At 43.1% G+C, this 11864-nt stretch overlaps 2 protein-coding genes across 2 annotated transcripts in view; one reads left to right on the plus strand and one right to left on the minus strand.

The window, feature by feature from the left end:
- The window catches only part of rps9 (ribosomal protein S9), a 35831-nt gene that overhangs the window by 2625 nt on the left and 21342 nt on the right, over positions 1–11864 (minus strand). The gene's annotated exons all lie outside the window — the stretch shown is intronic.
- On the plus strand, positions 542–11531 carry rbfox1l (RNA binding fox-1 homolog 1, like). The gene is made up of 12 exons (XM_067238369.1): positions 542–917; positions 4908–5144; positions 8079–8258; positions 8565–8618; positions 8716–8808; positions 8889–8958; positions 9091–9150; positions 9279–9417; positions 9509–9548; positions 9650–9717; positions 9913–9994; positions 10163–11531. Exons 1-12 carry the CDS (start codon positions 840–842, stop codon positions 10205–10207), a joined length of 1146 nt encoding a protein of 381 aa, XP_067094470.1. The 5' UTR covers positions 542–839; the 3' UTR covers positions 10208–11531.

Genomic DNA, 11864 nt, shown 5'->3' on the forward strand with positions numbered 1-11864 from the left:
AGTACAAGTAGTTAAATCAGTTACAACTAACCAACAAGTGTAACAAGTCCCTCAATAAGTGTTCCTGTATGAAATAAATGTTCCTGGAGGAAATAAACTAACATCTGATTTAGGCTACATGAAATTAGCCAGACTGTAGTTTGAAGTTTTAGCAGTGAATATATCCCTTAGAAAACAAACCAGAAACGGTAGACAGCATGCATTACATTACATTTACATTTAGTCATTTAGCAGACGCTCTTATCCAGAGCGACTTACAGTAAGTACAGGGACATTCCCCCGAGGCAAGTAGGGTGAAGTGCCTTGCCCAAGGACACAACATCAGTTGGCATGACCGGGAATCGAACTGGCAACCTTCGGATTACTAGCCCGATTCCCTCACCGCTCAGCCACCTGACTCCGCATGCATGAGATAGAGGGCCAGAGAAAAGCTTGGGGGGGAAGGGGGACTATTTTTAACTGCCCGAAACAGAACCCTTCACATGTGCTTCTGTCTGTCATATTGACCAACTGACAGACACACGCAAGTTCTCTGCTTTTCTCTGTCACCTTGCTATATCCTGTCTTCCTCCTTGGGCAGGTTGACTGTCGTTCCGTTCAAGGAGATTGTGTTTGTTTTTCATAAACTAAGAGTTTGGCGGTTGATTCGTGAGAATTCTTCACCTGTCTCATCCATCTGGATCTTCTATAAACTCTACTCGGATTCTATTTGATCCTCTTTTTTTTCTTATTGCCTCGCTTTTTTTTACCCTCGTTTATAATACTTCACCCCGCTTCACTCCTCTTTTTCCTCCTATCTCCCCATTTCTCCATCTCTTCTCATTTCCGGGCTATGCGCTATGCTCTCCTCTCCTACTGTGATTCTTCAGCCTTATGGACTGCCTGTCTACCCACAAGGCTACCCCAGCTTAGTACAGGTAAACTCCCTCCTCACTCTGCACCTCCCGCTTGTCACCTTTCACTTTCTTTACAACTTGACATCTGGCCATTGAAAAAAAAGAAAGCATTTCTGTTGTATTTCTGTCTCAATGAACCCATAGGCTCAGTCATAGACTGTTAATTACCCTCAACCAGGGTTCTACCACCCCATGACTAATAATGACAAACAATCCTTAAATGAGTGTACTGTGACTAATGTGGACTGAAATGTCGCACAGAATAGTAAGGCAACATAATATATTGCGTAATTCCAAAAAAGGCCTGTATTTTAGATACAAACCAGATAAAGGAAGTTACTGGGACTGACCTTGTACAATAGCAAACTTGATAGTGTTAGGGTTGCAAGAAGATGGAAGATCCAATTCGTTTTATTGCAAGGACACAAGTGTCTTTAGTTCGGTCTCCCGGTGTTATTTATGCCAACAGATAGTGTGTGAGTGTGTGTACACAACAGGACCCTCAGCAAAACCGTTAGGGAATAGCACTACAGATGCAATGTGTCTGGAATCTATCTACCGTGTCTCTAGTGTGTACTGTATATTTAGCTGTGCTCCAAATAGCGAGAGACTGCTTAGCTATCTTCTGCAGATAAAGAAACCAATAGTTTGGTGTGTGATAGAGATAACATCAGGGACACATTCTGTATTTATAAGTGTGTGTGTGTGTGTGTGTGTGTGGGGGGGGGGTTCGTTGTGTGTGTCCAAAGGTTTGTGTTCACTGCAGTCGCTGACACACTAAAAGGCCACATCTGTGGTTCCTGTCGCTGGGGTGTAAATCCACAGGCAGCTGTCCCCGCCAGAACCTGGCTCAGAGTCGTTGACCTTTGACCCTGAGGCCTGACAGCTGAAGAGGGGGAGGAAGAACACAGACGAACAAATGGCGATCAAAAAAAAGACTGCTAGGAGGAGACACATGGAGAGATACTGTACATTTGTTCGCTGACACAGGGACACTGTATAGGTCATTCACAAGACTGTGAAGGAGATGGAGAGAGGGAGGTGGAGGGGGGGATGTCAAAAGTATCAAATATATTCCATTATCACCTCTCTTTAAACCTCCTCCTTGTATGGAGTGACTTTGGGAAGGTCAATATTGCTTGTTGGGTGGTGGAGTGTGGGCACAATACATGCAAGCGAGTCAGTGTTGACATGTTCTATGCCATGTTCCAGTTGCTCCCGTGTGACACAACATCATAGTCAGAGAAGCCTTGTGGAAGCTAAAAGAAGACGTGGTATTTAGTGTGTGTGCCAACCCTGGAAGAGATAATCTATTCTAGGAGTCAGTTGGCTGAGCGGTGAGGGAGTCGGGCTAGTAATCCGAAGGTTGCCAGTTCGATTCCCGGTGATGCCAACTGACGTTGTGTCCTTGGGCAAGGCACTTCACCCTGCTTGCCTCGGGGGAATGTCCCTGTACTTACTGTAAGTCGCTCTGGATAAGAGCGTCTGCTAAATGACTAAATGTAAATGTATTCTGATCACGCAAACCAACCATTGGCGCTAACATTGATGCTGTTGTGTTATACCGATTATACTGTCTTGTGTTCTATTCAAATCAAATCAAATTTATTTGTATAGCCCTTTTTACATGCAAGCATGTCACAGAGGGCTTCACATATGCCCATAGAACTGCCCCTCAACCAACCTAAACCCTCAAGGAAGACAAGGAAAAACTCCCAAAAAACTCTCAACAGGAGAAAAATGGAAGAAACCTTGGGAGGAGCAATTCAGAGAGGGATCCCCTCCTCCAGAGACGGTTGGTGAGAGAGAGGAGCAGAACACAGGCTAAACATAGTCATACAGTGTCGGTGGGTTTTTAAAACACCAAAATCCATTGTTCAACTTTATAGATGTAGGACAGGACCGGGAGACTCGCGACCAGGTCCAGCGTTGGCTGACCGACGACCAGGCAGGTGCTGACTATTCTATTGTTTGTGTTCAACATCGAACTATAAATTCAGGGATCTCTGTGTTATCTTGAGAACAGAGCAACGTATGAAGTGGAAATTAGCCAGACGTTTATATCAGGAACAGGGACGTAGTGTTTCCTATGAAGTTGTTGAAGTGGTTTGCAACAAATAAATATAAATATAGTTAGGCCCATGCGTTAGGGCACTGTTCTAGCATTCGTCCCACGGGCACTGTAGGCCTAGCATTCACCGCCAACGCCAACGGGCATTGCACTCTTCTTGTTGCTCATAGAAACTAGCGACTGCTGCAAACAGAACAGATTTCACCAGAAACGAACTGGGCAACATGTTCCGCTTCGTCACTGAACATTTTATTTCTCACATCACCATGAAATTAGGGTAACATGGGGGCCAAAGAGTCAAGCATAGGTAGCTAACTTTGGCATGAGGGGTATACAATATCCATCAACTCGTAGCGTCACCTACCTAGACAATCTGGCTTTCAGCAGCTTTGATTTTGGATTGTAATCAGACTGAACCTCTTAAGCTCCTCGGAACCTGTTCATTCATCTATCTTTACTCCTTCGCACCCCTATGAGTGAAACAGCTGATGGAGAGACAAAGAGGAAATGTGGAACAGTTAATTAGTTAGCTCGTGTTACAGTACAGCCTATCCTTGAGTACTGTCAGCTTTACAAATGTCAAACAACAAAGCGTTTGCTGAAAGACAACTGGGAACATCATGTTTCACATGTTTAGAACAAAGGACGATTCGTAGATATCCTCACATCTCAGAGGGATTTTTCAGAGGTTACCTTTATTAGACTGACAACATTTAAGTTATTAATTGAGTGTTTTGAATCGATTGAATTGATGATTCAAGGTAGCTACCTTCCCGTAGGAATAGCTCTTGATAGGTATATGCGTGGGAGTGTGTGTATGTTTGCAGGGTGGGTTATAAGGTGATTGACAGGTACAGATGACCACAGCTGGCATACAACACTTCAGACCCCCTCACTTAAGCACTCCTTTGATTTGATTGGTGGATGAGTATAACTTATGGTATGGTGGGCGGGCAGATTGCTGGCATTAAAACATGCGGCAGTTGTTGGACAATGCATCAGAGCACGAGGAATTCGACAAGGGGGTAAGACATCTCTCAAATTCCTTCTGATGTGTCTGTACTCTTCTATGATCTGGTCAATTCAGCTTTTCCTGTGTTTTCATTTGTGTTTTCGGGTGGTAAATTGACAAAGATTGATTCAAGTTGAAAAAGCAGTTAGTTTTAAATGAGGTGAAGTTGTGTAGAGTCTCACAACAATTTTTGAGCAGTGTTGACATGAATTTGAAACATCACTTTTGTGTAACTTTTTGCATGTCTTTTCTCATACGTACTAAATAAGATATTTGAAAATGGCTTTAGGCCACATTCAAGAAGATTTTTGAATAGTAAATTCTTGATTTGTTTGAGATGTTCCTTAGCAACCTCATTATGGGATGGACAATGTTTGCATGCAATTATAATCAGTGCTCTTCCCATCCTCTCTGTTTTCTGTAGAATAGAGTAAGTCAAAATTTTATTAGGCTATCGGATTATGAATACTTCAAATTCTTTCCTTAAGTCGTTTTAGTGGAAGTAGTAATTTGATTCAGAAGCTTTCAGGTGGTACGTTGTAAAGGGGGAATGTCCCTGTACTTACTGTAAGTCGCTCTGGATAAGAGCGTCTGCAAAAAAAAAAAAGACTAAATGTAACCAATGGTCAAATATCAGATTGCTATAACGTATCACAGTATGTATGTATGTATCACAGCGTGATGAGGTCAGCATAAGCTTACATTTACATTTAGCAGACACTCTTATCCCAAGCAACTTACAGGAAGTACAGGGACATTTCCCAGAGACAAGTATGGTGCCTTGCCCAAGGACACAACGTCATTTGACACGGCTGGGAATCGAACCAGCGACCTTCTGATTACTAGCCCGATTCTCTAACCGCTCAGCCACCTGACTCCCAGGCTTCCTACTGACCTAAGTGATGCCTTCCTCTCTTCCCCATCGCAGGGCGGGCCAGCCCAGGAGGCTGGTCTGGGCAGTGGTGACCCCTCCCTGCCCCAGGTCTATGCCCCGCCTCCCTCCTACCCTCCTCCAGGACAAGCTCCTCCCACACCCACAGGCAGACTCCCTCCTCTGGACTTTGGTGGCGCCCACCCAGGAGCAGAGTACCAAGAACACCACCAGCTCAGAGTCTATCAGGGCCCGCAACATGAGGGGGCGGAGACACTGGCAGCCAATAGCGCGGTAAGAATTTTTTGATTGGTTGCAAAGATGTTGGCGTGGTAATATAGAATTCTCTGGAATTCTAGAATAAATACACAATGAATGGACATTTAGATTAAACATGATTGAACACCAAAAATAAGTACAATTATCCACATTAAATCATACAGACTTTATATCAATGAACTGAAGCTAGATCAATTTACTCATGAATGTCATGTTGTCCTGTGTTGGACAGAAACATGGACTCACAGTACCGGACTGTCTCTATACTTAGGTCCACACCTCACTGTCCACACCTCACTGCGGTGCCCATGTAGGGAAATATGTTTGACACCAAGTAGAGATCAGATACCGTAGGCAGCTGGCAAGGAATCTCTCTCTCTCTCTCTCTCTCTCTCTCTCTCTCTCTCTCTCTCTCTCTCTCTCTGTCAGGTCTCTGTCTCATTTGACAGGTGATTCTTAAATATGCTCTATATTTTGACATCATTGATCAAGTTTTCAATCTGTTATGATGAAGGAAGACGTTTTTGTGATTTGACCCAATGTAAAATTGCAAAGTGAGCAAATTAACAAGTAGTGCATGTATTTAAGTTCAGTACATACAGGATGAGAGATATAATAAAGGTGAACTATTATATAATATTTTTTAGGCACATCTGTTGTAAATGTTGGTTTAGGGTGGGGTGTAAATCATTAGGAGTAACAAATGAAATGCTACAGAAAGATTAAGATATGTAAATGTCTTTTATTCAACGATCCTTTAATTGTCAGAGTTGGAGAGCACGGGTTATTTTCTATAAAGACAATAAGTGTGATTTAGATTGTGTTTAGTGTGTGGCAAGTACACGGCAATACCTTATCTGTTACCACAGTGTCACTAGCTGTTACCACAGTGTCGCTAGCTGTTACCACAGTGTCGCTAGCTGTTACCACAGTGTCGCTAGCTGTTACCACAGTGTCACTAACTGTTACCACAGTGTCACTAGCTGTTACCACAGTGTTACTAGCTGTTACCACAGTGTCACTAGTGAATGCACGAGTAGAAACCCTGCTGTGATCTGACACTACTGGACATGTCCTTGACTCAGCAAATTTCTTCCTCTCTCACAACTGGTGTTTTACGGCCCTTGGTGTTTATATATTCCATCACTAGAGCCTCTGACTTACTCGGTCCCTCCTGTGACGTCGCCGTGGAGGGGGGGTCAGGGGTCAAGGCTGACGGGATGTGCCCCCCCCCTCCGAAATATCTCCCAGGTTCAAAAAACCCCCCCACATTTTGCATCGTGACATGATACCACCACCCAACTCAACTCCTTTTCTTCCACCCCTCCCCACCCCCACTGTGTGTGTGTGTGTGCGTGTGTGTGTGTGTGTGTGGAGCTTCCTGGCGTGAACGTGTCTCTAGCACCCTTCTGTTTCCACCCCACTTATTAATACACGCCCCCTCGGAATCTTGAATAATGACCCCTTAACCTTTGGCAGAAAACAAGCAGCACCTTGACCCCAGACTGACCTTTTAGAATGTTCTAGTTTTACTTCTATCCCCCCCCCCCCCCTCCCAACGCCTCCCCATTCCTACCAACCCACTCAAGCTATTTATGCAAGTCTTTTTCACTTTCTACTTAGAATTTCTTTTTTACTTTTCGTTTTGTGCTGCTCTGATGACGTTTTGCACTTTCTCTCTAAGCCTCTCACTATTGTATTGCTTACACCTGTGTTTTGAACTCTGCATACGGGGATCTGTATTTTGAATTGCATTAACATATTTTTGTAGTTTCAAGATACTTTTCCCTCTTGCTCATTTTTCACTTTTGCTATTTGTTTTCCTTTCTTTTCCTGTCATATTGCTCCTTCTTTCCTCAAACTCACTTGTATTTTTCTTCTTCTTTCTTTTGTTCTTGAATCATTTAATACCTTTTTTTTTAAAATATGTAACCTTTTGTGGCTTTGCAGAAGTTAGGTTGACCAACACACACTGGCATCGTGGTGCATTTTGGGATATGTTTTGGTTTGGTCGCACATTACTATACTGTATATGGGTTTGCATGGGGGCGTTTCAATTACACTGTAGTATGTTTGTAAAAATTGTAGGTTATTTGAATTATTATTATATTTTAATGAAGATTACCAGAGCGACCTAGGCTTTGTGTCGATGTATAAGCCTCTTCTCTGTATGTGCAGTAAGATAGCTGCAGTTTGTCTGAGGCTCCCATGTGGGAAGCTTATATACATTTACTCTAAAGTACATCAGTATAAGTGGTGTCACGTCTGAGGTAAGAAAGATAATTTAACCTGCATTATTCACTTAGTTTCAGATGTCTAAAATCTGTTGGCAAATATACTTTCTAACGGGCATGTATTTATAGGTGCCTCACTAAAATAGTCTTATTCACGCCTCTTCACTTTTGCCTGAGAGGGATCTCACTGGGTGCTGAATGCTCATTTGAACTTGAATGTGATCACTTGATTCCATGAAAACGATCTACATGTTTTGTCTAATGCAATGTGATGCCAATTTAGTTTTTAGTTGAGTTTTTCCATGAACATGTACATTGTTTTGAGAGATTCTGATTAGGGAGTTGTAATCAAAGTGCCAGTCTCTTGTAATTCTCCAAGACTAAATTGTAATTGTCCATTTAGATGTGGTCAAATGCAAGTCTGGAACTTATGGTATTATGTTCTTAGGATTTACTTTGTGATTTTTCTTCTTTCTCCATCTATCCTTTCATTTCTGATCCCATCTCATTCTCTCTGTTTCTCTCTCTTCCCCATTCTTTCTCATTCTTATCTCCATTCCCTTCTCATTTTGTCTCTCATTTTCCTCACCCTTCTGATGCTCCCCTCCTGATCTCCTCTTCCTCCTCCTTCACCACTGTCCCATTCTCTTCTTTATTCCCTGTCCCCCCTCTCTTTCGCTCTGTGCCTCCAACCCTCCCTTCTTCCCCTCGTCAGGACGACTCCCTAGCTCAAGTGACCTCTGACCCCCAGTCTCTGACTGTGGCTGTGTCATCTGGGGGCGGAGCGGGGAGTGACAGCGATGAAGAGGGCTCGGGCAAGGCGCAGCCCAAACGGCTGCATGTATCCAACATCCCCTTCCGCTTCAGAGACCCAGACCTACGCCAAATGTTTGGGGTGAGAGAAACACTTACTGGACCTTTTCGCTTGTAACATAGGTTTACATTTTCATTTAGCAGACGCTCTTATCCAGAGCGACTTACAGTAAGTACAGGGACATTCCCCAGAGGCAAGTAGGGTGAAGTGCCTTTCCCAAGGACACAACGTCATTTTGCACGGCCGGGAATCGAACTGGCAACCTTCAGATTACTAGCCCGATTCCCTAACCACTCAGCCACCTGACTCCCAGGTTGGATGATTATGATCCATCTGGTTTCTGGGTTTACGCTACACAACTCATTATGTAAATCCGTCCATTTTCAGCAATTCGGCAAGATTCTGGATGTGGAGATCATCTTCAATGAGAGAGGTTCAAAGGTGAGTGATCACCCAGGTCAAAAATGTACATGTCAAAATGCACCCTGATCCTTTCGGACGGTAGATACTGACAGTTGTGACCTTTTCAATCCTACAGGGCTTCGGGTTTGTCACCTTTGAGAGTGCGATGGAGGCAGATCGAGCTCGGGAAAAACTCAACGGAACAATTGTAGAGGGGAGGAAGATCGAGGTGAGGGAGGGTTTTCAGTCTGTACCTCAGATCGGTGTTCGCCTGCTGCGGGCATTATTCATTCTGTGTTCTCTGTTCAGGTAAATAATGCTACAGCCAGAGTTGTCACCAAGAAACCCCAAACACCCATTGTGAACGGGGAAGTTCCAAGTAAGACACTTCGAAATACTTTGAGGCACATTTTTTATCATTTGAGGGAGGTTGCAGATTGCTGCGGTGGCTGATGGTTTGACTTTCTCTGTTTTCTCTGCCTGTTTTCTCCTTCACTCTACGTTCCTGAAGCCCCTGGATGGAAGATTAACCCTGTCATGGCAGGGATGTACGCGCCTGAACTTTACACTGGCAAGTCTTCTTATTTTATTCTAATTGTCTCAGTAAGATCTTTGTTATGCTTCACCTTGACGGCAACCTGTTGTCTGTGATCACTACTGTTTTCTATAACAAACTGTTCCCCTCCCTTCCTCTCCCAGTGGCTAGTTTCCCGTACCCAATGGCAACGCCCACACTGGCCTATCGCGGCTCTGCCCTGCGTGGGCGGGGCCGAGCTGTCTACAATACGATTCGCTCTGCAGCAGCAGCCACGCCCACCGCTGTCCCCGGCTACCCTGGGTGAGATATTCACCCGTCCAGACTGTCCTTGTGTTGAAACTGTGGGTTCCCCCGGACAATCGCGTGACTTCGTTCCTTTTGTCTGTTTCAGAGTGGTTTACCAAGATGGACTCTACGGAGCTGAAGTCTATGTAAGTTGCAAGAGCATTCTACCCGTGTCAGTATTTTCTAGTCGTATCCTATGTTGATGATCTGAGCGCGTCACTGATGAGAGTTTGTTGGGACTTGTTAGGGGGGTTATCCTGCAGCGTACAGAGTGGCACAAGCAGCATCTGGAGCCACAGCGACCTACAGTGACGGGTAAGAACAGGAAACACTTACAGAATACTGCACAGCACACTGACTGATCTGAATCACCCCACTTAATAATAATAATAATAATACATTTGATTTGTAATGCGCCTTTCTTGCAATCAAAGCGAGTACAGTACAGTACAGTAAAAAAGGGGTCTAAACATAACCCAATGTTTGCTTGTTTTGCGTCCCGTGGCTCAGGTATGGCAGAGTCTACGCTACCACCACAGACCCATACCACCACTCTGTGGGACCCACAACTACATATGGAGTTGGCACGATGGTGAGATTTGTTAAAGACCCCTTCAACTCCGAAATATACAATCTTGGTGTTTATCGGCAATCATCAGGAGAATCAAGTGTTAGTCCTCATTTCCCTCAAATGAGGACTAACACTAAGAAAGACTAAGAAGCTGTCCTGTCTCATGTTCCCTGATCTGTTCACTTGCAGGCCAGTTTGTACAGAGGAGGATACAACCGCTTTACCCCTTACTGAGCCAACTAGCCCCATTTCCTGGGACCGGCTGATCACACTGACACAGAGCCACTCTTGTAATAGAAGAAGCAGGCGATGACAATAGAATGGACAGGATATGACCTCATCATATTCTGGAAAATTCCTGTCCACATCTTTTCCCCTGAGAAAAAATGAACTGTACTTGTAAATACTGATGGACCCTTTTACTATTTATTCTATAAGAACATACATCCAATTTAAAGGATATACAGTATATAGTTATTTAATCAGAAACCTTAGATTGAATTTGCATTGGTTGTGCCGCAGAGATGTGGCCTGGGTTAAAGGGTATTTAGATTCTGCCCCCCCCCCCCGTTCTATAAACAATGCTCTCTTGACAATTCTGTTACTTGATGACTTGATAACATAAGTTCAACAAAGTTGGTAATGATACACGTTTTTGTCAATGGGAGAATTCTAGTTATTTTTCAAGAACCAGATTGTATAGCAACATTTTATACAGAGTTAAAATACTTATTTTTGATGACACTGGTTTTGTCATAAATGTAGCACAAGTGTGTGTATGTGGGTGTGTGGTTTTGTGTGTTTGTGAAAGAAAGGGTGTGGGGTTGTGTCATAATTTTGAATTAACCGAGCACAACTGATGAGACACAGCATTGACACTGAGTTAACCGACACAATAATCCTCGTCAAAGATTTTAGAAATTTTAGAATTAGAATTTAGGTGTAGTTTTAATTTGATTTCCTTTCCTAACAATCTACCTCTGACGCTAAAACAGCTGAATATTCACCTACGTATTCACAAGCATACCTGTCGCTAAATCTTTCACAAAATCTTTTTTTAATGCTCTTTTCTGTATGCTCAATGTTGAGTCACTGCCACTATATCCTCTAAACCATCAACTGCCTGATGAGCCTATTGCCACTATGGTGCTTTCTCTAACATTTATATCTGTATATTTAGATGATTTAAGATTAGGCAGTGATGATGTTCTGAAATCGACGGCCAAGAAGTAGGCTGCACATTGGGGCAATCTCTTTTATTCAGCTTCGCTTCCTATGAGGGTTCTTTTGTTGTTGCACCAAGTGCTTATTTACTTCAACAAGCCATCTTTGTCACATACCCCACTGTCTAATCCTAAATAATCCACTTTCCTACATATCTACTTTCTCTGATGTCTTCTTTGTCACCTGCCTTGTTCTGCTCTGTTTGAAAAGGCATGGTCCATTGCATTAGAATTTCTTTAAATATTATGAGTTTATCTTTTCATCTGTCCTTCATTTCTATCTCTGTACTCTCAGTGTTTGCTGTTTAACTTTCATTAAAAGCTTTTTTCTTCTCTCTCCTCTCCTTATTGATTCTTACTATCTGTGTGTTCTACCTGTGTCTGTTCTTACATTTCTCTTTCTTAATGACTGAAACCAGCAGAATTCACAATAACGGCATGTTCTGTCATCATCCTCAAAGGAACAGACATTAGACACTATGGCCCAGTTTCCCAGACATAGATTAAGATATAGTCCTCGTCTAAAAACATTTTCAATGGAGATCTTCATTTAATATTTCTCTTAATTTAGGACTAGGCTTAATCCATGTTTGGGAACTGGGCCTAAATGCCTTTCAGAGGACCACAGCAGCTACATCCATTTCCTTCTACCTCGTCTTGTCTTTCAT

Source organism: Osmerus mordax, chromosome 6 (assembly GCF_038355195.1).
Source record: "Osmerus mordax isolate fOsmMor3 chromosome 6, fOsmMor3.pri, whole genome shotgun sequence".
Taxonomy (NCBI): domain Eukaryota; kingdom Metazoa; phylum Chordata; class Actinopteri; order Osmeriformes; family Osmeridae; genus Osmerus; species Osmerus mordax.

Coding starts and splice junctions, on each gene's coding strand:
- rbfox1l (XM_067238369.1), top strand. CDS start 840: ATGCTCTCCTCTCCTACTGTGATTCTTCAGCCTTATGGACTGCCTGTC. Junction 8,809..8,888: donor TAGAGGGGAGGAAGATCGAG/GTGAGGGAGGGT, acceptor TTCTCTGTTCAG/GTAAATAATGCTACAGCCAG. Junction 9,151..9,278: donor CGCGCCTGAACTTTACACTG/GCAAGTCTTCTT, acceptor TTCCTCTCCCAG/TGGCTAGTTTCCCGTACCCA.